The 27,063-nt window shown below is 35.2% G+C and overlaps 1 protein-coding gene across 50 annotated transcripts in view; it reads right to left on the bottom strand.

Annotated features, from left to right (window-relative positions):
• RIMS2 (regulating synaptic membrane exocytosis 2) overlaps positions 1–27,063 on the bottom strand; it is a 629,392-nt gene that overhangs the window by 276,621 nt on the left and 325,708 nt on the right. For all 50 annotated transcript variants that reach the window (XM_081502233.1, XM_081502232.1, XM_081502237.1 and 47 more), the window contains one exon: positions 15,319–16,244. In XM_081502233.1, the coding sequence (XP_081358359.1) occupies positions 15,319–16,244 (926 nt within the window). The remainder of the gene's footprint in view (positions 1–15,318; positions 16,245–27,063) is intronic.

Here is a 27,063-nt window from a genome sequence, read left to right as displayed (position 1 = left end):
TACAGACATATGAGTTTGTTCTCCAAAGATTAAGAAGCATTTTAAAAATTAAACAGTGGATTGCTAATAACCACTATAATGAAAAATGAAGTAATTAAATGTTTCTGCAATATAGTATGATATTCTTTAGTGCTGAAACCTCCTAAAAATTTTGAGTGATTAAAAAAAGTATTGGTTACACAAAAGATTAAATCTATATGAAAATGAAAAAACTGGTTCACTCAATTTCTGTTAGTAAATATAAACTTCCCTCAAATATCATGAATTACTTGATATTATTTTGAAGCAATTTTTCAAGTTTTTTTCAGAAATTGCATTCTTCTAAAAATAAATTTTCTACTCAAATAATTTTTCATATAATTTATGTAATTGGAAACTCACAATAAATATCCATTTCTCAAACTTATGTGCTCCTTATTTATCTTACCTTTGGAAAAGAATTTTTTCATCTATATGTTCACATCTTGTTAAGTTCTATTCATATTTTCATTTATTTAAAAATATTTACTAAGCACCTTCATATTGCATTGTGCTAAACCTTAAGGGAAGGGGTAAAACAATGAGACATTCAGCAGAATGGAGACAAATATAAATAAATCATCAGTGTTATATAGGATGTGCAAAACACTGAAAGAGTACAATAACATTTAATTTAGATTTTGGGGTCAGCAAACACCTCTAAAGAAGTGATGTTTGAGAACTGAAATATGTGACCTATAAAGGACAGATAAAGATACAGGCAGATGGAAAGCGGAGGAAAGCATTCCAGGAATAAGTAACAATATGGTACTGTACAAAACACCGATGGAACACCAGTGTGTCTGAACCAAAAAGAATGCAGAAGAATATGGTGCTAACTGAGACTGGAGAGGCAACACAAATCAGCTTAGAGAGGCCTTCTTACACGACATTAAAGATTATGAATTTCATTCACTGAAGGATTTTAAGCAAGATGGTGACATGATCTGATTTACATTTTAAAAAGATGAATCTAAGTACTAAAGAGAGATTGGGTTGGAAGACACCATGAGTTAAAAGACAGTTGTAATAACTCACAACAGGTGATTATGACTTGAACACAGATGATGGTATCAGACATGGTAAGTGAAGAGGAGACTGAGAGATGTTTTCGGGGTATAAATGAGAGTGTTAAGCAAGACAAGCATCAAGGATAACTCTCAGGTTTCTGACAGTAATAACTAAATGGAAGTAAAGACCATTAATGAGAGGAAGAAGCACTTTTTTTAGTGAAGGGAGAGAAAAGAGTTACTTTATTTCATGGAATCTGTAAGATTCATAGACATTAAAATGATAAAATATGCATCTTAGATATTATTCCAAACACCTATAAGTTATTCAGGAACTCAGTTAGTTAAATTATAATAAAGCTTAAAAGGAAAATCTGAGCTGGAGACATAAATTGGGAATTATTAGATCATTTGATCTAGGAATAACTAGATCACGTAGGAAGAGAGGGTAAAATAACATATGAAGACGACCCAGAATGAATTCCAACAGGGTTTGATTCAAGATAAAGGAAAGAGAGAGACTGAGAAAGAGCATGCAGAGATAGAAAAAAGGAGGGAGGCTATCTCTGCTTCAGAGCTGAGTTTCTTAAACAGGAGGAGAAAAAAACAATAAAATGATTTCTACATATCAGGTAAGATAAGGAACTGAAAATTATGCATTTGATTTGGCAACATTAATATCAGGAAAGATGTTAGAAAAAGCTCTCTGGGTAGAAGGATGAAATTGAAACCAAACTGAAGTAACTGAAGAATCAAAGAAAGAAGAAGTAGAAAAATTCTGTGTAGATGACTGGTTCACAAAATCCTTAAAATAACATAATCAACATTGCCCAGGGACTTATTAAAAATGCAAATTCTTGGGTACCACCTAGATTTAATCAGAAATTCTGTAGGTGTTTTAACAAGAAATTCTGTAGCCTTTGTTTTAACAGTCCATCAGGTGATTATGATCTCACTGTTGGAGAAAAAACAGGAGACAATTCTTTTGAGAAGTTTATTTGTAAAGAATGATAAAGTTGTACTTTCTAAAATGTCCAAAGTTCACCTGGTACAGAAAAAGAACCCATTCTTCAACCTGTAAACTAGAGAAGTGCTTCACAATCCTTTTCATGGCACAAATAGACAATTAAAGTGCTTACAGCTACCCAAAACCCTGAGCATATCTGAATCTCAGAAAACCTGTAACTCTTTCAAAATACATTATTATTCCACAATAAAGCACTTCTAAATCTCTGAATTGGAATCAAGATGGAAACCATAAATAAAAAATTTTGACTGGTTTATGTAAAGATGTGAGAATTCAGCTTGCAGTCTCACTTCTTTCCCTGTGCCTGCAAACTACGGAAATTGCATAAATAGTTTTTCCAAGAAATCAGCCATGTAACCATTTGAAGCTAAACTGAAAATATCTGACTAAAAAAACACAAAATTGTCACAAATGGTAAGCCATCAGTAAACATTTCTTACACGAGTAAATATTAGTGTTACTTTAAGAATTAAATAAGGTTATCAGTGTAAAACATATAGAAAATAATCCCCAAGACTGCTAGTATTTAGATAATAATACTTATCACTTAATATTCTTATTTTATTTAGCTTCAAAGGGCAGAACTAAGATAATAAAATGTCCTTCCTTTAGTAGCACTACAAAAACGTATTGTTTAACTTTCTAGCTCTAGAACAAGACATGGAAGACAAGAGGACCAAGTGGAAATTTTAGAACATTTTGAAAAATGACTGAAATTTAAAAAGCAAATGGATGGATTAGACAGCAGAATGGAAAGAACAGAGGAACAACAATGAGCCTGAAAATAGAACAGAAATTACACAATCTGAAAAACAGAGAGAAAATAGTAGAGTAAAAAATAAAATAAACAGAGCCTCAGGGACTTCAGGGTTTACAATCACATAATTAAAATAATGAAAGATTCATGCCATCGTAGTTCCAGGGGAGGAGAAAGATGGAGTTGGAAAGTATTTGAAGAAATAATGAACGAAAATTTCTCAAATTTGCAAAACATGTAAACCTACTAATTCAAGAAAGTCCATAAGTCCCCAAACAAGAAACTTGCAAAGAAATTTGTGCAGAGATACATCATAAATAAACTAAAAACTAAAGACAAACTGTTTTGTTTTTTTTTTGAAACCAGCAAGAAAGAAACAACACTTATCTAAAGGGGAAAAACAATTCCAAAGACAGTAATAAAATTTCTCATCCTTGAAGCCCAGAAAGAAATAGCACAATGTTTTTCGACTTGAAATAAAAGAATTGTCAACTCTGAATACAAAATATGGTGAAAATATCTTTCAGAAATGAGTGAGAAATAAAGACATCCTCAGACAAAAGAAAATGAAGAGAATATGTCACCAGCAAACTTACCCTAAAAGAATGGCTAAGGAAGCTGTGGAAACTAAAACAAAGCAAAAAGAAGGAACCTGAGAAGATCAAGAAGGAATAAAGAACACTGTAAGTAAAACTACTGGAAAAGGTCAGTTTTCGTTCCAATCCCAAAGAAAGGCAATGCCAAAGAATGCTCAAACTACCGCACAATTGCACTCATCTCACATGCTAGCAAAGTAATGCTCAAAATTCTCCAAGCCAGACTTCAGCAATACGTGAACCATGAACTTCCAGATGTTCAAGCTAGTTTTAGAAAAGGCAGAGGAACCAGAGATCAAATTGCCAATATCCACTGGATCATCGAAAAAGCAAGAGAGTTCCAGAAAAACATCTATTTCTGCTTTATTGACTATGCCAAAGCCTTTGACTGTGTGGATCACAATAAACTGTGGAAAATTCTGAAAGAGATGGGAATACCAGACCATCTGACCTGTCTCTTGAGAAACCTGTATGCAGGTCAGGAAGCAACAGTTAGAACTGGACATGGAACAACAGACTGGTTCCAAATAGGAAAAGGAGTACGTCAAGGCTGTATATTGTCACCCTGCTTATTTAACTTCTATGCAGAGTACATCATGAGAAACGCTGGGCTGGAAGAAACACAAGCTGGAATCAAGATTGCCGGGAGAAATATCAATAACCTCAGATATGCGGATGACACCACCCTTATGGCAGAAAGTGAAGAAGAACTAAAGAGCCTCTTGATGAAGGTGAAGGAGGAGAGTGAAAAAGTTGGCTTAAAGCTCAACGTTAAGAAAACTAAGATCATGGTATCTGGTCCCATCACTTCATGGGAAATAGATGGGGAAACAGTGGAAACAGTGTCAGACTTTACGTTTTTGGGCTCCAGAATCACTGCTGATGGTGACTGCAGCCATGAAATTAAAAGATGCTTACTCCTTGGAAGGAAGGTTATGGCCAACCTAGATAGCATGTTTAAAAGCAGAGACATTACTTTGCCACCAAAAGTCCGTCTAGTCAAGGCTATGGTTTTTCCAGTGGTCATGTATGGATGTGAGAGTTGGACGGTGAAGAAAGCTGAGCGCCACAGAATTGATGCTTTTGAACTGTGGTGTTGGAGAAGACTCTTGAGAGTCCCTTGGACTGCAAGGAGATCCAATCAATCCATCCTAAAAGAGATCAATCCTGGGTGTTCATTGGAAGGTTTGATGTTGAAGCTGAAGCTCCAATACTTTGGGCACCTCATGTGAAGGGTTGACTCATTGGAAAAGACCCTAATGCTGGGTAGGATTGGGGGCGGGAGGAGAAGGGGACGACAGAGGATGAGATGGTTGGATGGCATCACCGACTCGATGAACATGGGTTTGGGTAGACTCCGGGAGTTGGTGATGGACAGAGAGGCCTGGCGTGCTGCAATTCATGGGGTCGCAGAGAGTCGGACACGACTGAGCGACTGAACTGAACTGAAGTAAAACTACGGGTAAATACAGTAGGCTACCCTCCTCTTTAGTTTTCTAAGCTACGTTGATGTTTGAAACAAGAAGTATACATCGTCTGATATGCATTTGAACATACATAGAAGAAATAAGTAAGATAATTACATTATAAGAAGGGAAAGGTAAAAGAAATTAAAGTATGTAAGGTTTCCACCTTTCTCTCCGACTAGTAAAATGTTAACACCAGTGTCAGGAAGCATTTGGCAAGAGGCTTCCTGTGTGCTGTTTTCTGATCTATCATGATTCCTATGTCCCTTATTAAATCTTGAATATTCAAGATTTAAGAAGAGATGGCAAAACTCTCCTGAGGAACTAAGGAATGCATACATTTCCTTCCTTAGCTTTCCCACACAGTGAAAAAGTAACTCTTTTACTGTCCTTCTTCCTTTTTGATATGGAAAGTGATTATTTACAACCCTCTCTCTTTGAGATGGATTCTAGCCTCATGTTTCCTGGATGCTTTGTAAGATTTTTGATCCTTATCATTGCTGAAAAAAGCTATCTTGTAAGACAGTATATATATGCCCACAATATGCTGAATAAACGCCCTTGTTCCATCAGAACTCGGGTCACCGTGTCTTTCATTTCTCTCTCTCTCTCTCTCCTTCAGGCTGCTTCTATGAAGCACAGGGTCCACTGTACCTACTTACTTGCCAGGGCTTTCAAGACCTCTATGAGAGGGTGCCTGGAGCCTATGTAGGCGGTGCTAACTCTTTGTCTTATATTGGATTCCTGTGTAAACCAGAGACTATCAGCTTCTTTCCTTCCTTCTTTCTTTTACTTTCTTATGGTCGACTCCGTACCACCAGGTTCTGGTCCATTAAAGGACCCCAACACACCAGCAGGATGTAAGTTACACATATGTAATATACAGATTCTTTACCAGCTGAGCCACCAAGGAAGCCCCATAGTACCTACAGCAACAACTAAAAATTCTTTGCAAAGAAATACACTCAAAAACACTACAGATGAATTACAATGCAATTTTTTTTTAAAAAAGTTCAAATAACCTATACATAGCAAGAAAAAGAGGAGAAGGAAATGGCACCCCACTCCAGTGTTCTTGCCTGGAAAATCCCATGGACAGAGGAGCCTGGTAGGCTGCAGTCTATGGAGTCGCAAAGAATCAGACACAACTGAGCGACATCACTTTCACTTTTCACTTTCATGCATTGGAGAAGTAAATGGCAACCCACTCCAGTATTCTTGCCTGGAGAATCCCAGGGACGGCAGAGCCTGGTGGGCTGCCGCCTATGGGGTCACACAGAGTTGGACATGACTGAAGCAACTTAGCAGCAGCAGCAGCAAGAAAAACAAAACGAAACAAAAAAACAGAAGAAACAGAAAAAAAAAAAAAAAGGCAAAACAAGAAAAATGCAGACCAATCCCTTCATGAATATAGACACATAAATCCTTAAGAGAATATTAGCAAATGTAATTCAGCAATATATAAAAATATTTATACACTCTGACCAAATGGGACTTACTGCTAGCATGCAAGGCTGGTTGAATATTAAAAATCAGTGTAAGCTGTCATATAAGTTTTTAAAAAATCATGATCCTATTAATTGATGAAGGAAAAAAATCACAATAAGAAAAACAGAAAACAAGAAATGAGGAGAACTTGCTCAAATAAATAAAGGACATCAACCAAAAACCTACAGCTAAGATCATATTGTACTTAAAGGCAAAAGGCAAAGTGCTTTATACGAAGAGAAATTTCACCAAAAAGAATCTATTTGTAACAGTGAAAATAAGCAAAATGTCCTTTAATAGGCAAATGGCTAAACAAATTGTGGTATAACCATACCATGGAATTTTACTCAGTAATATAAAGGAAAAAAACTATTGACACGTACAACACAGATGCACCTCAAGAGCAATATGTGGAGTGAAAAACAATCACATACCACATGATTTCATTTATATAATATACATAACAAAACTGGAGAATGAACTAGTGGTTAGCACAGGGTAGGGCTAGGAGGGGGAGAGAGGAAGGTGTTACTATAAAAGGGCAGCATAAGGAAGATCTCTGTGATGGTATAGTAGCTCTGTATCTTTATAATGGTAGTGCTTACATGAATACATGTATGTGATAAGATGTCACAAACCTATACAAACACATTGTTCCAATGTCAATTTCTTGCTTTTGATATTCTATGCACAATATCATTATATAAAATGTAACCTTTGGGGAAAAGTAGGTAAAGGGCACATGGGATCTCTTTGCAACTTACTGGATATCTATAATTATTTCAAAATTAAAAGTTAAGAATACTGTGTTGCTGCCTTTATAGGTATTGATAATTCCATCACTGGCAGAGTTTAAAGAAAAGCTGGAGTACCACTTGTCAGCATGATGTGGAAGAGGAATCAGTGCTTTAGAAAGTTACATTAAAAGAGCACTAGGACTTTCCTGGTGGTACAGTGGATAAGAATTCACCTGCCAACGCAGGGAACGTGGGTTTAATCCAGGAAGATTACACAGGCCTCAGAGCAACAAAGCACAGTTGCCACAACTACTGGGCCTGCACTTTAGAGTCCATGAGCCGCAACTACTGAGCCCTCATGCCACAACTAGAGTCAGTGCTCCACAATGAGAGAAGCCCGGCAATGAGCAGCCACACACAACAACTAGAGAGTAGCCCCCAGTGGAAAGCCCGTGTGCAGCTACAAAGACACAGTGCAATAAAAAAATAAATAAAAATTTAAAACGAGAACTAACTCCTACTGAACTCTAATATTCAGTGATTCTACCAGTTTGAATTAAACACATTTAAATATAAAATCTGGTGAAAAATAATCAAAAGATTCACCTTGCATGCTAAGATTTTCTCCTTCAAATATCTCTACTGCAAAATATAAACTAACCCAATAGTATGTTTGTGTTGTGTGTGTGTTTGATGCAGAGGAAAAACAGTTGAGTTATCCTATTTGTAACAGCTTTCCTAATAGTTATTCTATTTGTAACATTCATTAAATGAATACAAGAGTTTATAAACTGTTTTATGTCACAGTTTTTCATTTGCTTAAGTTAATAAATGTTTTCAATTAAATCACATACTATACAAAGGTAGTCTTCAACATCTTCATTTTAACTTAATCATGTTTATAAATTCACAGCATGTTGCAACAGAAAGAGTTTTATAGTTGGAGCCACAAAACCTACATTAAACTATTGGGTCCACTTCTTATTAATTTTATAACTTGGATAAGTAATATAATACATTAGGCCTCATTTACTCATTTGTATAAAAAGAGATTAATTGTGACATCTTACAGATTGTTGAAAGGCTTAAGTAAGATAATGACTATGAAAATGCTTGGCAAATTGTAGAGTCATCCCAGTGTTGATGATATCATAACCATCTTCATCATTATGAAAGTAAAATAACCATAACTTTCATTCTAAATAGATAGGGAAATTTATCTATGGCCCTTATATTTTTCCTCTCATTTTTCTTCTTGTTATTTTACTTTCTTCTTCAGCTTGTCAGGCTATCTGTGTTGGCATTTTCCAACAAGAAACACTGCTTCTGTAAATGTTAATAGGCTTGAGTGATATACAGGTCCTTTAGTCAAATAAGCTTAGAAAACTGAATCAAATGTAATTAAATAGATGTCTGGAGTACAGAATTTTCCCTATAGTAATGACAATACGCTTCTTTACAAGAATTATGTTAACATACAGCTTCCACAGACATAATTGGAACACTAACTTTTCTCACAGGACAAGTGTTACAAGAACTATATTTTGATACATAATGCTGAAACCATCCCGGAGGGTCATTTTTCCTAAGATAGCCATTAAAACTGATAAGACTTAAGTCCTTCAAGAAAATTGTCAGTATTAAGGGAGACTAATAGCCCAAGTTATTAAAAGGCTATATATAATACAAGGCTGTATATTTTCACCCTTCTTATTTAACTCATACGCAGAATACATCATGTGAAATTTTGTTGGGCTGGATGAAGCACACGCTGGAATCAAGATTATCAGGAGAAATATCAATAACTTCAGATATGCAGATGACACCACACTTATGGCAGAAAGCGAAGAGGAACTAAAGAGCCTCTTGATGAAGGTGAAAGGGGAGAGTGAAAAAGCTGGCTTAAAACTTTTCAAAAACGAAGATCATGGCATCCGGTCCCATCACTTCATGGCACATAGATGGGGAAACAATGGAAACGAGAGACTTTATTTTCTTGGGCTCCAAAATCACTGCAAATGGTGACTGCAGTCACAAAATAAAAAGACACTTGCTCCTTGGAAGAAAATCTTTGACAAACCTCGACAGCGTATTAAAAAGCAGAGACATTACTTTGCTAACAAAGGTCCATCTAGTCAAAGCTACGATTTTTCCAGTAGTCACATATGGGTTAGAGATTTGGACCATAAAGGCTGAACGACAAAGAATGGATGCTTTTGAACTGTGGTGTTGAAGAAGACTCTTTAGAGTCCCTTGGACTGCAAGGAGATCAAGCCAGTCAATCCTAAAGGAAATAATTCTGAACTTTCCTTAGAAGAACTGATGCTAAAGCTGAAGCTCGAAAACTCTGGCCAACTGATGTGAAGAACTGACTCATTAGAAAAGACCCTGATGCTGGGAAAGATTGAAGGCAGGAGGAGAAGGGGACAACAGAGGATGAAATGGTTGGATAGCATCACTGACTCAATGGACATGAGTTTGAGCAAGCTCTGGAAGATGGTGAAGGACAGAAAAGCCTGGTGTGCCACAGTCCATGGGGTACAAAAGGTCAGACAACAACCGAGTGACTGAACAGCAATAGCCCAAGTTCAAAAAAACATACATAGAGGATATTATTGAAGGCAATGGTTTTCATGCTCCATGGAGTTATTCACCTCAGAGACAACTATTGGGTGAGTGGGGAGAACTGAGTCTAAGGTGGTACCCATAATCTCCACCTCATGTTTTTGTACAGGATCTGTGACTTGCTCCTAATCAACGTGGTGGAATGGCTAAGCGGTGGGATGTCACTCTTATGATAACAGTAAAATATCTGCCTAAAGAGTTAACTTGCTCTAAGACTCCCTTTGCTTGTTCAGTGAAGTAAGTAACCATGATGAAAAGCCCACATGGCAAGGAATAGCAGGCAACATTTAGCAACCATGGGCACCATCTGGGAACTTCAACTGGCATCCAGTCACAAAGAAATGAATTTTGCCAACAAATCTCACTGAATCTGAAGTTAGATTCTCCCCTCATCAAGCCTCTAGGAACACAGCCCAGCCAGCAACCTGATTGGAGCTTGAGACTCTAAGAAAAATACTTAGAGAAGCCATGCTAACACCCCTGAACAACAGAAACTGTAAAGTGGTAAATAGGAGCTTGAAAGCCACTAAGTTTGTGATGGAGTAAATTTTAAATTAAATAATTTTAACCTGCATCTTATTAATGTAAATCTCATTTAATGTGTTAAATGAGAAGGAAAGGAGAGCAATATAGCTACCAAAAGAATACATTATGACCTGACCCAGGGATCAAACCCAGGTCTCCTGCATTGCAGGTGGATTTTTTACCAGCTGAGCCACCAGGAAAGCCCATCATACATATATTGATGACCTCCAAATGTATATATCCCAAATCTAACTCCAGATTAGGGTATATACTAGGTTATTCACCATCTCCATTAGATTAGATACCTAATAGGAAAATCAAACTTAATATGTATGAAACTAGACAGCTGATCCTCCCTGCCCATCCCCCCAAATCTGTCTGCTGTAGTTTCCTTATGTTAATTAATGGCAACTCTTTCCTTCAACTTGCTTAGGCAAAAATCTTTGAAGTATCGTAACTTACTCCTTTCCTACTGTCACACCCACCTCTAAACTGCCAGAAAACTCTGGTGGCTGTACTTCCAAAATACATCCAAAATCTGACTACCTCTCTTCCCTTCCACTACTACCACACTGGTATGAACAGCCATCACCTCTCATTAGCAACTGGATTAACCACCTAACTGATCTCCTTAAATTCATCTTTGCTCCTCTCAACTCTGTTTCCAATATAGCATCAAGAGTAATCCTCAAAACGTAAATCAGATCAAGTCATCTGGCTTCTCATCTCAGTTAGAATGAAAGCCAAGGTTCTTGATATGATATACAAAGCCCTACATGATCTGGCCTCTTACTGCTTTTTGACCTCAGGTAATCTGCCTATTTTTTGTTTAACTGTTGTAACCTCTGGCATACATAGAAGTGCCTGGAACATAAAAATTAGTTGAATAAACTAGTCGATGAACTGAAACATCAGGTCATCATTTTCACACTTCTTTATGCAGTAGAGTCTCTTTCCTAACAGAACTTCCAAATACAAAAGTGACTAAGAGCATAATCTGGTCGAAACAAACTCAGAGATCCGAGATGCTCACCCAGAGGGCAAGTGCCCTCTGACCCTCTTCAGCAGGTCCAGAAACAGTACCAAAAAAATTTGGTGCTCTATTTGGCATAGTTTTTAAAACACTGAGTCTATTTTCTTTATTTTTAAAAGGAAATAAAAGACCAGAAAATCAAGTAACCTTTCTATGATTACAATGGGATCACTGGCAAAGCCTGGAAAAGAAATAGGTGTGTGTATTTTCAACTCACTGTTCTAATATACCACACTGCTTCTCTATTAAAAAAAAAAAGGGATAATTAATAAATCCATCAACTACACTAGCTCCTCAAAGTCTTATGAATTTCTTAAGGGAAGGAAGTGTTTTTTTCATCTTTGCCCCCCTCCAGTGTCAAGTAATGTCTAGCAAATAGTAAGTACTCCATGAAAACTGTTCTTATTGACATAATAGGTGAAGTCCAATGTGGAGAATGACTACCTGTCTCCATCTAATACCTTCTTTGTTCTGCTGGAAAATTCTATTCAACTTTCAAAACTTAATGCACATAGCAGCCCCTTTGTAAAGTCCTTCCTAATAAGTCAAGTTAGAATTATCTCTTCCTTCTCTAAATTATATTAATCTCATATTTAATTATTTCATATATATCATACCATATTCCTCATTTGCTTACATGCTTATCTCTTGAGCAGAGGTCATACTGTATCATCTTAGACATAGCACTTAGCACAGCAACAGGCACACAACAGGCATGAAATACATTTTATTCATATTGAAGTGTATGTCATATGAAGAGTCCCTTGGACAGCAAGGAGATCAAACTAGCCAAACCTAAAGGAAATCAACCCTGAATATTCACTGGAAGGACTGACACTGAAGCTGAAGCTCCAATATTTTTGCCACCTGATGCAAAGAGCCAACTCATTGGAAACGACCCTGATGCTGGGGAAGATTGAGGGCAAGAGGAGAAGGGAGCAACAGAGGATGAAACGGTTGGATGGCATCACTGACTCGATGGACATGAGTTTGAGCAAATCTAGGAGATAGTGAAGAACAGGAAGCTTGGAGTGCTGCAGTTCATGGGGTCGCAAAGAGTTGGAATCACTTCAGCGAATGAACAACAACGAAAACAACAATTTACTGAGCATTTAGTTTTTGTTTACTACTTCATTAAAATAAATCTGTCAAAGTGAATGTCAACCTTCTCAATCATCACAATGGTCAGAACATGCTACCTATGTTTGAATATATTTGCCTGGCCCGCAATTCAAAATCAACATTGTCTTATTTAAGGATGGTACACATTTTCACTACTCATGAATGTATTCCAATATAGCAGTTTGGTAATATCAACATCACAAATACATTTATTTCAGTTTTTAATAAATGAGCAGAAAAGGAAAAATTTTTATTAAGCATACCTAAAAAGCATTATTATTTTATATATTTGCAAATAGTGAATCAGATTTTAATCCATTATTATTATTAAAATTCTACATTAAAATTTTTTTTGCAAACTATTGCCCCCCAAACTTTTAATTTACCCTTATTTCTTTCTAGTTCTACATGCATACGTCATTTTAACATAGCAGATATAACTTTAAATTCAGCTTCTGTTTACAGAAGTTTACATTATTGCCTGGATAGTTTTCTTTGTTACCACAGTCTCCATAATTATCCAAATTTCAATATCAGATTTCAGTGATATGGTAATTAAATTTAACAACCTGATTCCCAAGGTGAAAACAAGACTTGTTTTGCAACATCTGTCTATTTCCATGGTGCAAACACTTTCACTTAAGCCAATTTTGACCTGCCAATACTATGTCATTGAATGTGGGAAGAGATGCAAACAATTGGTTCTCACAAACTGGTACCAAGCAACTCCAGCACTTCATTTCTGGACAGCTGGCTTTATGCCCCAGTTTTGCACTATTATAACCCTTACAATAAATACTTTTGGCAGACATAATTGGCCCTCTATCCAACAATCACTTTCTGTCCCCTTAGAACTGTGACCTTTAAGCCAGTCTTGATAATTTCAACACTACTGTCAATGATTAGCTGGGAACTGGCATGGGTAACAATTATGGTCATATAATGGCCAAAAAACCTATGAAGTATACAGAGGAGACTTCTAGAAAAGTTTCCCTCAGTTTCCAAAGGTTATTTGAATACAGAATGCTTAAAATTGTTATATCCCTCTCATAAAAACAAGGGGACAATACTCATAACAAAATCTTACTGGATATTTTTGTATATCATCCATATGAACCCTTCAGAACTGCACTCATTCCTCAAACTGCCCCAAGTGTTGCATATTCAGTGCTCATGGCAGAGTCCTTTATGCAAGAAGTTATGTTCCCTCCCCAGAGGGCAGCTATATGGAGCCCTCCTGGCTCCTGCCTCAACTAGGTCATCCCTAGAGATCTACACCAGCTTCAAACTCCAGTGGGTTTGGAGGAGGTTTATCTGCTCAGAGTTTAATTTCTCTTCCATTATCTTCCTGCCCTTATTTTCTCACAAGTATTGTTACTAATTTATCAAGTTCTAACAGTGGTACCGGCTGCCAGTGCAGGAGACATGGGTTCGATCTGTGTGTTGGGCAGATCCCTTGAAGCAGGAAATGGTAACCACTGCAGTATTCTTGCCTGGGAAATCCCACGGACAGAGGAACCTGGTGGGCTACAGTCCATGGAATCACAAAGAGTCGGACACAACTGAGTAACTAACACTTTTTTCACTCTCTTTAAAACAAATTTCAGAAAGATTAAAAGTCGAAGTTTAAAAAAAATGAAATAATAAAAACATGAGGAGTATACAGTTAAATATTTAACTGATTTGGTGATGAGTAAAGAGTTTCTAGGGATAAAAGGATGGAAAAAAATCATGAAATATGCAAAGAGTTAGCTATACTAAATTCAGTATTTCCAAATGACCGAAGAAAAGTACTAGCTCAACATCAAAATGGGAAATATATTTGGAATAGATGACAGCTAAATAAGTAAAATTCTAACCATTTAAAATTATCTCGTGAATCAGTAAGAGCAAAACCAATTAACACCCAATAGGATCTTGGGCAGAAGAAATAAAAGGAAAGAACAGACAATTCATAGAACAATATAGCAAACACCAATAAACACACAAAACATTCATCTTCACAATCAAAATAAAATGACAAAGAGATAGTATTTTTTTCTGGTCTATTCAAATGGCAAAAATTTGGTGCATCAAGACTGAAAACTCAAGCATGTCTGACAGGAGAATGGAGTGTTACAATCTTTCTAGAGAGCAGGCTGGTATCTGAATTAAAACCTTAAAAGATTCAAAGCACAAATAGGTATTTGTGAAATACTCAGAAAACAGGCAAAAAAACGATGCATAAAGATAGCCATTATAATATCATTTACACTAGCAATCGGAAGCAATTGCAACGACCCCGAGTAGATGAATAGTTAGTTTGTGGTACATCCTTATGATAGAACACTAATGCAGTCATTTAAAACATTTCTGAAGAACATCTGAAGGCTTAGAGAAAAGCTAATGATATGATATCAATTGAAAAAAATCAGGATACAAAATTATATAGTATGATACCAATTTTGTAAATATGCAAAATATATATGAACTGGAAGAGGGGATACAACAAAATGTTAGCAATAGCTATATTTGGCAGAAAAGACTAAGGATAGCTTGTATGTAATTCTTTATAGTGAGCAATTTTTCAGATGTTCTGTAATAAACATACTGGTCTTTTTAAAAGGAAACACGAAAGATGTTATTTTTACAACTATAGCTAACAGGCATTTTTAAATTTACCATCAAGTGATGCAAGAACATTTTCAGAAACAAAAACTAATTTAAAAAAATCAATAGACTTTTCTTCTATGAAAATTAATTACCAAAGGTATTCACTTTTTATAACTTCAAGTTTTCTTCACATAATGAGCACAATTAAAGAACTTAAAAACAAAGGTTGTAAATACCTATTAAACGTGTACTCAGAAATACAGCCTAAAAGAAAAACTCTTATCAATTACAGGCAAATGTATGAGTAGAATATAGTGCTTACCTTTTTCACTTACACTCTCACTTTCAATCTCAACATCATCGCAACTCGTATATTCAGGTGTAGAAGCTAATTCCTCCTCTGAACTGCTCAATGAAACCTGGCGCATTTTACCTCCTTTCTTTGATTTATGAGGCTTTGGTGGTGGAGGTCTCACTGACTCTGACTGGTCAGAACTGAGAGAATCATTCCTTAACATTGTTTCCATTTTTTCCCGTTTCGTCTTCCTTACAGCAGAACTAGGATCTAAGTGGTGTTGTTTCCTTAGTGAGTCAGTACGTCTCACATCTGGTCTATCAATGGGTATTGGACTCCTCCGGGGTGTAGGAGGACTATGGTTTGTGGTCCTTTGTGGATAAGAACTTGGTCCCTGAGCCTCTCGAGTTCTTTCCATTGAATAAGATCGCTGATTTTCCATGGCAGCTCTACGTTCAGATATAGATCTTTGCCTTGATGGTCGTTCCATCCTTAGCATAGAAATCCTGGAGTCTTCCATTTCAGCATTTGCCAAAGAAACATCACTGTGCCGTCTCTCATGCCTGGCTCGTGACACTTCAGCATGGATACGCATTTGTTCTTCATAGGGCTGTGGCTTGACTGGATAGCGGGCCAAGTTCGGATCACTTCGATAGCGTGCCTGGTATTCCTCCTCTCTCCTCTGTCTTTCATATTCATCTCTGCTCTCCACATCCTCGTCATCTACAATATATTCTTTGGAATGTCTATGACTTCTCCTGTTGGAGTCCCTATAATTTATATGATCAGACTCTTCATAAAACTGAGGTTCACGTTGAGACCTCCTATCGGCATAATCTGATGGAGATCTAGGCATCGCGCTGTCTGAAGTAGCATACTGTGAATATTCTTCTCGTTCTTCCCTTTGGTCGTACCTTCTATTCTGATCTCTGGACACTGATGGACTTCTTTTCCTAAATGACCAAAGAAAAAGAATGATAAAAAGAGCAGAATTTAAGCAATTTCATATTTTACTGATTCCCTGGAAGGCTGGATGGATAAATTCAAATAGTTCTTGTGCTTTTTTTTTTTTAATTTTGAAGTCATGTCATAACAAAAGTTTTACTGATGCTCATTTTATTCAGTTCAAATAGGAAATTTAAAAGGTACTTTTAATATGCCTCTTCAATGACATACCCCATATGGAATATACATATGCCCCCAAATCAAATAATCAACATTTCATCCTGCTGCTGCAAAATAGCCTTTATTCTAACTTTTTTTGCTTGGCTCAATACCCTTACGCTATTGCCCAATTGTTATTCAGAAGCTTAGAAAAATTTCACCTTCCTTTCTCTCTACTCCTGATACTTTGATTTCATAGTTACTGGAAAACATGATGAAGCTAAACTGATTGATCTCTAGTTTTTTGGTCAATAGTTTAGTCAACATTTTTTGACTAAAAGTTGGCTCTTAAAAGTCATTTTTCACTCATTATCTACCTAGATCATGCTAGTATTGGCTCATCTAAATCTTCATCTTATCATTATATTTCCAACCCTTTACTGCCCTAATTTGAGATAAGCAATGTAAATAAATACCAACTATGATAATTTATTCATTTCAAAAAGAAATCAGAAAGATTTGCTATGTTTATTCCATCTTCATTAAATTAAGGCCAGCTCCATGACACTTCTGTCTTCATAGCTGACCTGTATCTAATATGTCCTTACAGCCTCAGAGAAACAGTTGTTTATTAAGTTTTCAACCTGCCCCTCTAACGCCATTCAAGCTGGTAGACCTTGCAATCACACAAATAACTCTTTGTCAACAAAATGTTCATACTGTCCTCTTCTCTGGCACAAACTCAAATAACAGCAATCACTAGACATGAGAAGCAATGGAACTGGAATCGTGAAGATGTCAGAAAAGGTTTAGAATAACTGTTACAGAGACTTTCCCAGGACACATGAAAGGGTGGGGTCAGTTGAAGTTAAAGACGACAAAGATTAGAGAGTTCAGTTGAGAATTTCTTAGACAATATTTTTTGATCCAAAAGAAAGAACAGAGAAAGGATACATGTGGAATGATCCAACGTCAGAAAATTATCATTCTCCTCTAAAAATCTCTTTTCTATCACCAACCCCCCGTATCAGGAATGCAGTCTGTCAATATATCAGTTAGAGTCTGTTAATAAAAACAAAAGTCACTCTAGGTTTTCTAGGGAGTCAGGGTTTCAATATAGAAATCAAAACTACACAATTGCTGATCCTGTTAAGTAATGAAGGTCAGAGACTTGAATGTTGTTCTCAGCCTGGAGAACCAAAGACAGGGTTTTCAAAACAGCCCTTAGGAAACTTCGGTGAATTCCAAAAGTCTTGGGGAATTTGCCACCAATTATCTCAGCTGATTACCATATTATTAGGGTGGTCAATTAACAGAGGTTTAATCCAGGAGCCACTAAAACTTTCACATCTGGCCATCTGCCTGCCAGCAACTCTGCTTGACAATAATGGTTTCTGTCATCTCTTCTACCTTTCAAATCTCATACATGTGCATTGCTAGGGTTGACTCGAACCTAGAATCGTAAAGGGAAAAGTACTACAGTAAATGAAGGAGACGGCCCATTCCCTTAAATGATTTACGGTTAAGCAAGTGTATGTACTTAAAAAACAAAAGGACATACACTTACATATTTACATATAAAATATTTAGGACTTAATCACAAATCTTTTAGGTTTGTGATTTACATAACACTAGACTCCAACAGTTTAAAATATACAATCAAAACAGAGCACTCAGACTATACAGCATTAACTTACATAATATCCTATATATGAGTCTATTATGCATAATTCATTTTACTTTTTGTCATTAATTTTATACGTATGAATAAAGAAAAAATATTCTAGTATGGGAGCAATGTATCACGAAAAGAACACTGGAGTTAAGAGATCTGGGTTTCTTAGTCCTACTTCTACTATTAACCAGTTCCTTGAACTTTTACAGACATTTAATCTTTGAGCATGTACTTTAAAGTGAGAGATATAGATTTTACACATTAACTCAAATATTATTTTAACAAGTATGTATTAGATAAAAACTTAATGCCATGTACTATAATATAAATTAGAAATACAGAAATGATTAAGAGATGACCCTTTGTTACAAGAAGCTGAGTGATTCTAAAATCCTCTTCCATTTCTTAGAGATTATGATCTTATACTATCAATACCACAACTTCATCAAGTTAATATGCCTAAATGAAAGTTTAAAGCATTGCAAAAAATAATGATAGTCTTATCAAGATGTAATTAACTTACTAGTGCCAATTTTTAAAATATTCACATCTCATTATCTAGCTACTTATCTACTTACTACACTACAAATGTATATATTGAGATAAATGAAAATTTCTCTAGGGAACTCTAAAGAATAAGCAATTAAATAAGCTCTTTCTCAAACTGACCATCTGACCTCCATTAAATGCAGACTTTATGGAATTCAGATACATTTCAGTGTTTAAATAACAAACTGTTCCAACCTAAGTTAATAAATTTATCTGTCTCTAAAAATAAGAAAAGAATTTTTAAAGTTTCATTTAAAGATTGCTTAACTAAGTTTTAATTTTCTTAAAATTAAGTGTGTACTGAATAGAAATTTGTGTTTCTCCAGCACAAAATACTATTCATTCCATTTATAATTATTTAATTAGTATTCAGTACTGACCATATTTCCCCAGCAAAATACTACTCATTCTACTTTAAATTACCTACTTTTAAGGACTGTCCACTAAACCTTAAATTTTAACATACTTTTATATCTCCAGTATTTATTCAATCACTCAATAAATATTTATTTAGTGCTGACTATGGGCCAGTTATGATGCCGGTTGCTGGAAATACAGCAGAGAAAAGGCACATTAATGTCTCTGCCCTCAAGAAGTTCTCTCTAGTGGGGAAGACAGACAGTAAGCATATAAACAAATTAAGCAAATTCATATAGTATGAAGACCTATGGAAGAAGATTGGAACAAGGTAAAATTACAAAAGTGACTGAGGGAAGCTTTCAAGAAAGAAGGTCTTTCTAAAAAAGTACATTTGAACTAAGATCTGAATAACATAGTTACACAATGTATAGCCCATTTATGTAAAACATATAGCTTTACTGGAAATGTCTTGGGTCTCCTCATTTAGTTGCTATTCTTTCCTATTTTTTTTTTTTACTCAAAGCTGTTTTATGAAATATAAATGTACTGAATTCTTCACTGTTATTTTATTAAATCAAGGATTTCCAGGATAGTTCATCTCTAGAATCCATCTAAAATCAGGCCACTAAGCCTTTTTCACATGCTCCTCCCTTCAAAAAATTTCAGGCTACCAAACTGAGTAAATTGGAATTTACCATACTTGGTAAATACCTCATTATATTTTGTCTTATCTCAGTTGAAAGTCAAAGAAAAACAAGCAGACTAAATCAGAATGAATGGATATTGGTTTTACAATATTATCAAAATACTTTCATGCCTAAGATTACTAATACAAATTAATCTCTCAAATGTGGAATTTAAGACTACAAGTAAATGAAGTAAAAAGTTGCAGAAAATGTTCACAGGAAAATTGGATATTCTGAAGTTAGTGACGGTCTTTATCTTCACTGCACTTCTCTAGGTAATCTTACCCATTTCTATCCAGAAATATCTATAATACTGCTTACTGTTAAATTTCAAGAAGACAGGCACCCCAGATCTGAGGAGGGTGGCACATAAAAGGTACTCAGTCTGCTGAATGAAAGAACTGAGTAATTCTTCCTTAGACCATCTCTGCTGTTCATGGCTTGCTCTCTCCCTCAGTGCACAAGCCCACTGACATGCTCAACAGTCTAGTTCTTCTCTTTCCCTACTACTCCCACGGCAGTAATTCTATGTTAATTATTATATGTTAATTTGGCTTTCGATGTTGGACTTCAGACTATTGTCTATAGAATGACTTCTTTGGCAAAAAATGTATTTTGAGTGCCACTCCCTTTAGAATTAAACATTTAGAACAAAATCTCTTTGGAAATGAGAGGTTTCTAGTAATATATTTAACATCATTATGGTTATTATAGGACAGAGACAGGAAGGAAAAAGGAATACTTAATTCCCTTAAGGAGTTAACTTAAATTTCTGAAAGTAAGAAGGGTATAAAATGAACATAGTGAAACTTTATAATCCAGGAAATATATATTCTGTTGTATTGATAAATAAGAATACTTATTCATTACAGAATTTAATTCTAAAAGAAAGTATATTATTAATTAGACCTTACAGCTATTTAAGTGCTTTTTAAAAATCATACCTTAGGAAAACTGAATTCAATATTAAAGCCAACAATTACTTTGTTCTACAGATTATGAAATTTGCCTGAAGCATGTGAATCACACTGTGGATGTTGATTTTCATACTATGTAAGTAAAATTTGAACATTGGTCATGATTTCTGAAATTGGGATGACTATTGTCACAGTTACTTAACATGGAACTGGGTTTTTAAAAATATGCTTTGAGGTAGAGTACCTGATAGTGTATTAAAGCCATGCTAGAAGCAGGGCAAGATACTCTAAGAATATTCTTACCAAACAATGAATCTGCTATCAGATATTCCAAAATATTCAAATACTCTATCAAAACAATTTTTACCAATTATATCATTAGAATTATTTCATATATACTTTCTTTAAATTAGAATTGCTATATTTCTCAGATACTATATTTTTTCAGGAACTGAAGAAAATCCATGAAAATGTAATTACTGTACCTCTAAACTCTGCCTTCACTACTGGCCTTTGTAAGCAGGCCTTAGCATTTACTATTATCAGGTGGCAAACATTTAATAGGAAAAAGAATATAATGGCAACTTGTACACTTCTCTAAACAATCATAAAGCATTTAAAAGTATTTAACCCATAAATTTTAATTCAGAAGAAAGGAACAATTCATCTAAGATATTATATTTCACTTATTCCTTCAAAGTGAAAGTGAAGTCTCTCAGTCATGTCCAACTCTTCGTGACCCCATGGACTATAGCCTACCAGGCTCCTCCATCCATGGAATTTTCCAGGCAAGAGTACTGAAGTGGGTTGCCATTTCCTTCTCCATTTAATTAAAAGGCACAATCCAGCATTATGACATTTTTAGAATAAAATGTATTTGCGACATTATGCAGTGTTTTAATTTTCACTATTATGCATCAATCTCTATTTTTAATATATAACAATATAAATATCTACTTATATTACTCTGTATTTACCTAATATTTGTTCATCTTACTTTTCTTAATTGAAACTTAATACAATTACTTTCTCTTTCACCATATTATAATGGTCTTAACTAGAACTTGGAAAAGGAAATGGCAACCCACTCCAGTATGCTTACAGAAAATTCCATGGATAGAGGAGCTTGGTGGGCTATAGTCCACGGAGTGGCAAAGAGCCAGACATGACCGAGCACACAAGCAATTTAACTGTAACTAGTTTATAGAAAATCATGTGCAGAAATATCCTAAATCTACTTTAATCGGCAGCATTTTTTGTACACTGCTTATAATTTTTTGTCATCTGAACTAACTATTCAATCTATTTCTAAATATTTGAGCTATACATTCACACCTGATACTTCATTATAAATGTTAGGCATAATAGTTTGAGCAAGAAATTCTACTAATTAGTCTTTTTAAAATTCCATGTCTAAAAATCATATTGACTGATAGCAAAACTCCAAATAAAATGATTTTTCCTCAATTAAAGCCACTTTAAAGAATATCCCAAAGGTAACTCAATTTATATACTCTATATTAATTCATGATGTTTTTAACATTAGTTTCTATTTTAATATTTATTCCCTTTAGCATCCTATGTGGTTTGTGTTACTATACTACCTACAATATTTACCATACTTATAAAATCATCAAGTGACTGAAAATGTAATCCAGTAAACATTTGAAAACATTTACAAGAACAGTGAAAGATTACACAAAAAACTTAACCTTTAATATTCTTAAATTTTTAATCCTGAAAACCTATGGAATTTTTAAGAATCATAGTGACACTGAGAGAAGAACGAAGAACTTGAAGATTACTAATTTCTCTAAATGCAAATCTGTATTATTACAATTAACACTACCTATATGAAAATCTCTTACTCATGTTTTTAGTAGAGATTACTGAATAATTATCACTACATTAGTATTAGAATAGAAATTATATTTGAAGAGCCAATAATCTGAAAAAAATCTCCAACTCTTTAGAAGCTAAATAAACCATGATATTGCTAAATAAATTGAAATGATACTTCCTTAATTTAATTACACAATGCTAACCATATAGTTTAAACATAACACTGTAATCAAATTCCGAAATTTGAAGCTGTGAAGGCACATTAAATCAAGGATTTAACAGATGCATACAATCCTGTAAAACATAAAATATGTAGGTTCTATCCCTATAATTCCTACAAAAAAGGAATTTTAACAAATCAAATCAAACAATTTATATTCATCATAAAACAAGAAAAAAATCAATCTTTCTTTACATTTCACAGTATTCAACACATTTTTTATAGTTTTACCTTTCGCTCAACCAATGCACATCTGTCGAGCATGAAGCATCATGTTGACAAAAATACATCAACACTGTTCCAGGGAGTGCTTTCATTTAATCCTTCTAGCTCTAGCAAAATCATTGGAGCCATCCTTAATCAGATGATTTGAAAGTCTCTATTTGCTTACGATCATTATATTTCCAAACTCAATTACTAAAAAGTTACATATAAAACAAAACTCATTTGCAGATGGAGTCATAAAATCCTCTAGTGATAGGCCTGTTAAGAAAAAGGTTATTCTTTAATGCCGTTACTATGTGGCTGTATATAGCTCAGGTCAAGCAAGAATGTACTCTGTAAGAAGGATTATGGTACTTAGCTGATTAGTGCCTCACAATACTGAAAACTAAATACATCCTACATCCAAGGCATTTCTGGGCACTATACTGAAAACAGACAGATTCAAAAATCATAAACGATGTTCTCCTATATGAATTACAGTATTTCTAAGATAACAGGATTCATTGTGTTTGCTATTGATAAGTCTACCACACTGCTTTCACGATAAAATGTAGAGGGACAGTAAAAGATGGTGATGGTTTAACAGGACTACTCTGTCATTTCTTTTCAATTATTCAATAAGAAGTTTCTTAATCTTCATGAAAAGAGAGTGCTCTCCTAAAGGTGTAATTAAACAGGAAGTAGCAGTTTCTATAATAATTTTAATTTTAAAAATGTGCTCCATGAGCTAAGAATTTGCTTAGACACTGAGTTTAAATCAAGTTTTGCTCACTTTTATCACTTCAATGCCTCTATTTAGTCATTCAAAAAACTAAAAAGTAGAAAAAAAAAAAAAAAAGATAACACCATGGATTTCTTTCTACCAAAAGCCAAATACCTAGATGTTAATATTATCCTTCTGAGAATTATGTTTAAGTCACTCCAAATAAACAAATAAAACTGAGAAAAAGTCAGCATTTGTAGAGTAGGGAGTGTGTTGTGTTTTCATCTCCAGTATTTCAAGTTTAAATGAGGGTTTAATGGAGTCATAAAATGGAGTCATATGTCATAGCACCATTCAACTACTTAGGTGAGATACTGGGTGCAGGGGAGGGGAGGAGCAGAGACAGATAAAGTCATTTTTACCCCCCAAGATTCCTAATAAAGATTTGTAGATTATCAAACAGAAAGGCAATAAAAATTCAAGTTAATTCATTTTAACAGGAATATCAATCAATAATAAAATTCAACCAGTTAGACCCCATAGTTCATATCAAAATGAAAAATAATTCCACATAATATTTGACTCTTCCAAGCAGATAAGTCCAGAAGATTTCAAAAACAACATCACAGCTGATGGATAGCAAACTCTCTTCTTTCCTTTTCCTTCCATTCACTGTTAACCCCTCAGTGATCTCTTGGCAGTATGTTCCCAACTGTAACGCACCGTCTGCTGCCCTTCCTCTCCTCTTCCATCAACCTTACTTCTCTCATTTGTCCATCTCAGACTGTAATTTGTATCATTTCTAACATCACTGCTGCTTTCCCTTTACTCTCTAAAGAATGTTCCAGGTCTCCAATTTCTTTTTCCCCACTCTTTGAGAGTGATATTGTCCTTTTTAGCTCTTTACTTTGACTGTTTTTTCTCAATTATTCCCTAGGTAAGTACCTATACATTCAAAATTATGAAGGTCCAATTTGGGGTTTAAACAGTTTTCATGGGACTATTTTAGTATCCATTGACCACTTCAGAAGTACAAAATAAGAAAAAGACTCTATGAATCAGATACCAGCTGAATTTTATTTTATTCATAACAATATTTTCAACTTATATTTGAAAAATGAAGACCTTGTATGCAAATCTCTAGAAAATGATGCACAAATGATGCTACCTAATAGTTACATGTTTGGGCCATGCCCTACTCCACTATCTTTCCCAAAATTACCATGTCAAAAAATACACGAAGACTAAGCACCATTCTATACTAGAAGATAATTTAAACCAGTAGTAATTTTCTCTTCAAGAAAATGAGAGATACCAAGGGAACACTTCATGCAAAGATGGGTACAATAAAGGAGAGAAATGGTATGGATCTAACAGAAGTAGAAGATATTAAAGAAGAGGTGGCAAGAATACACAGAAGAACGATACAAAAAAGATCTTCATGACCCAGATAACCACGATGGTGTGACCACTCACCTAGAGCCAGACATCCCAGAATGTTAGGTCAAGAGGGCCTTAGGAAGCATCACTAAGAACAAAGTTAGTGTAGGTGATGGAATTCCAGTTATTTCAAATCTGAAAAGATGATGCTGTGAAAGTGATGCACTCAATATGCCAGCAAATCTGGAAAACTCAGCAGTGGCCACAGGACTGCAAAAGGTCAGTTTTCATTCCAATCCCAAAGAAAGGCAATGCCAAAGAACGTACAAACTACTGCACAATTGCACTCATCCCACACACTAGCAAAGTAATGACCAAAATTCTCCAAGCCAGGCTTCAACAGTACATGAACTGTGAAATTCCAGATGTTCAAGCTGGATTTAGAAAAGGCAGAGGAACCAGAGATCAAATTGCCAACATCTGCTGGATCATCGAAAAAGCAAGAGAGTTCCAGAAAAACAACTACTTTTGCTTTATTGACTACACCAAAGCCTTTGACTGTGTGGATCACAATAAACTGTGGAAAATTCTTCAAGAGATGGGAATACCAGACCACCTGACCTGCCTCCTGAGAAACCTCTATGCAGTTCAAGAAGCAACAGTTAGAACTGGACATGGAACAATAGACTGCTTCCAAAATGGGAAAGGAGTGAGTCAAGGCTGTATATTGTCACTATGTTTATTTAACATATATGTAGAGTACATCATGAGAAATGCTGGGTTGCATGAAGCACAAGCTGGAATCAAGGTTGCTGGGAGAAATATCAATAACCTCAGATACGCAGATGACACCACTCTTATGGCAGAAAGCAAAGAAGAACTAAAGAGCCTCTTGATGAAAGTGAAAGAAGAGAGTGATAAAGTTGGCTCAACATTCAGAAAACTAAGATCATGTCATCCAGTCCCATCACTTCACGGCAAATAGATGGGGAGACAGTGGAAACAGTGCCTGACTTTATTTTCTTGGGCTCCAAAATCACTGCAGATGGTGACTGCAGCCATGAAATTAAAAGACGCTTGTTCTTGGAAGAAAAGCTATGACCAACCTAGACAGCGTATTAAAAAGCAGAGACATTACTTTACCAACAAAGATCTGTCTAGTCAAAGCTATGATTTTTCCAACAGTCATGTATGGATGTGAGAGTTGGACTATAAAGAAAGCTGAGCACCGAAACCGAAGAATTGATGCTTTTTGACTGTGGTGTTGGAGGAGACTCTTGAGAGTCCCTTGGACTGCAAGGAGATTCAACCAGTCCATCCTAAAGGAAATCAGTCCTGAATATTCATTGGAAGGACTGATGCTAAAGTTGAAACTACAATACTGAACTGAACTGAACTGAAGATGCTCTATCTACGTCTATGGCAGCCTTAAAACAATCTGACAATAAACAAAGATTCATTGGAATCAATATAAAGAAGTACAATGAGCAAGATAAGAGAAATAGAAAAGTAAAAAAAGAATAAATAAGTTAACCTACCAACTACTTTCCATCATCACAGAAAGGCTCTAGAGTTATTTCATTCTATTTTCCACTGATAACTTTATATTCTTGTAAAATTACTGTCCCTTTATTGAACTTCAACTATTGGTTTCATATAGCTGTTCTCTCCCCCTATTTCTATTTGCTCCAAAGGGACAAAAGTTTTTTGGTTAAGGCCTGCAATTACACTTATTCAAAAAAGAGAAATATCTTCCTATAAAATGAAATAAGCATATCTAGAAGTATATATCAAATTTAAAAAGATATTCTGTTTATCTGCAAATCAATCAAATGTATAATTAATTTTCATCTTAAATGCTTAAGTCCTTACTGAGCAAATAACCATACAGGGTTTTAAAATATGAAAAATTCAGATAAGTGGAGGAGTGGCATTTTCTGTTTCCATTAAGGGTAATTCTTTCTTTCCAGGTGTTCACCCAATCCATGAGGAAATTCTGTTGGATCTACTCTCTGAATATATTCATAACCCAAAACACTTCTCACCAGCTCTACGAATACAAGCCTGGTTTCACCAGTATTTCTCATGCGAATTACTGGAAAACTTCCTGA

Source organism: Giraffa tippelskirchi, chromosome 6 (genome assembly GCF_054371585.1).
Source record: "Giraffa tippelskirchi isolate mGirTip1 chromosome 6, T2T-mGirTip1v1.2.pri, whole genome shotgun sequence".
Classification (NCBI taxonomy): domain Eukaryota; kingdom Metazoa; phylum Chordata; class Mammalia; order Artiodactyla; family Giraffidae; genus Giraffa; species Giraffa tippelskirchi.
Note: the sequence above shows the minus strand (reverse complement) of the source record. Positions and strands in the feature narration are given on the sequence as shown.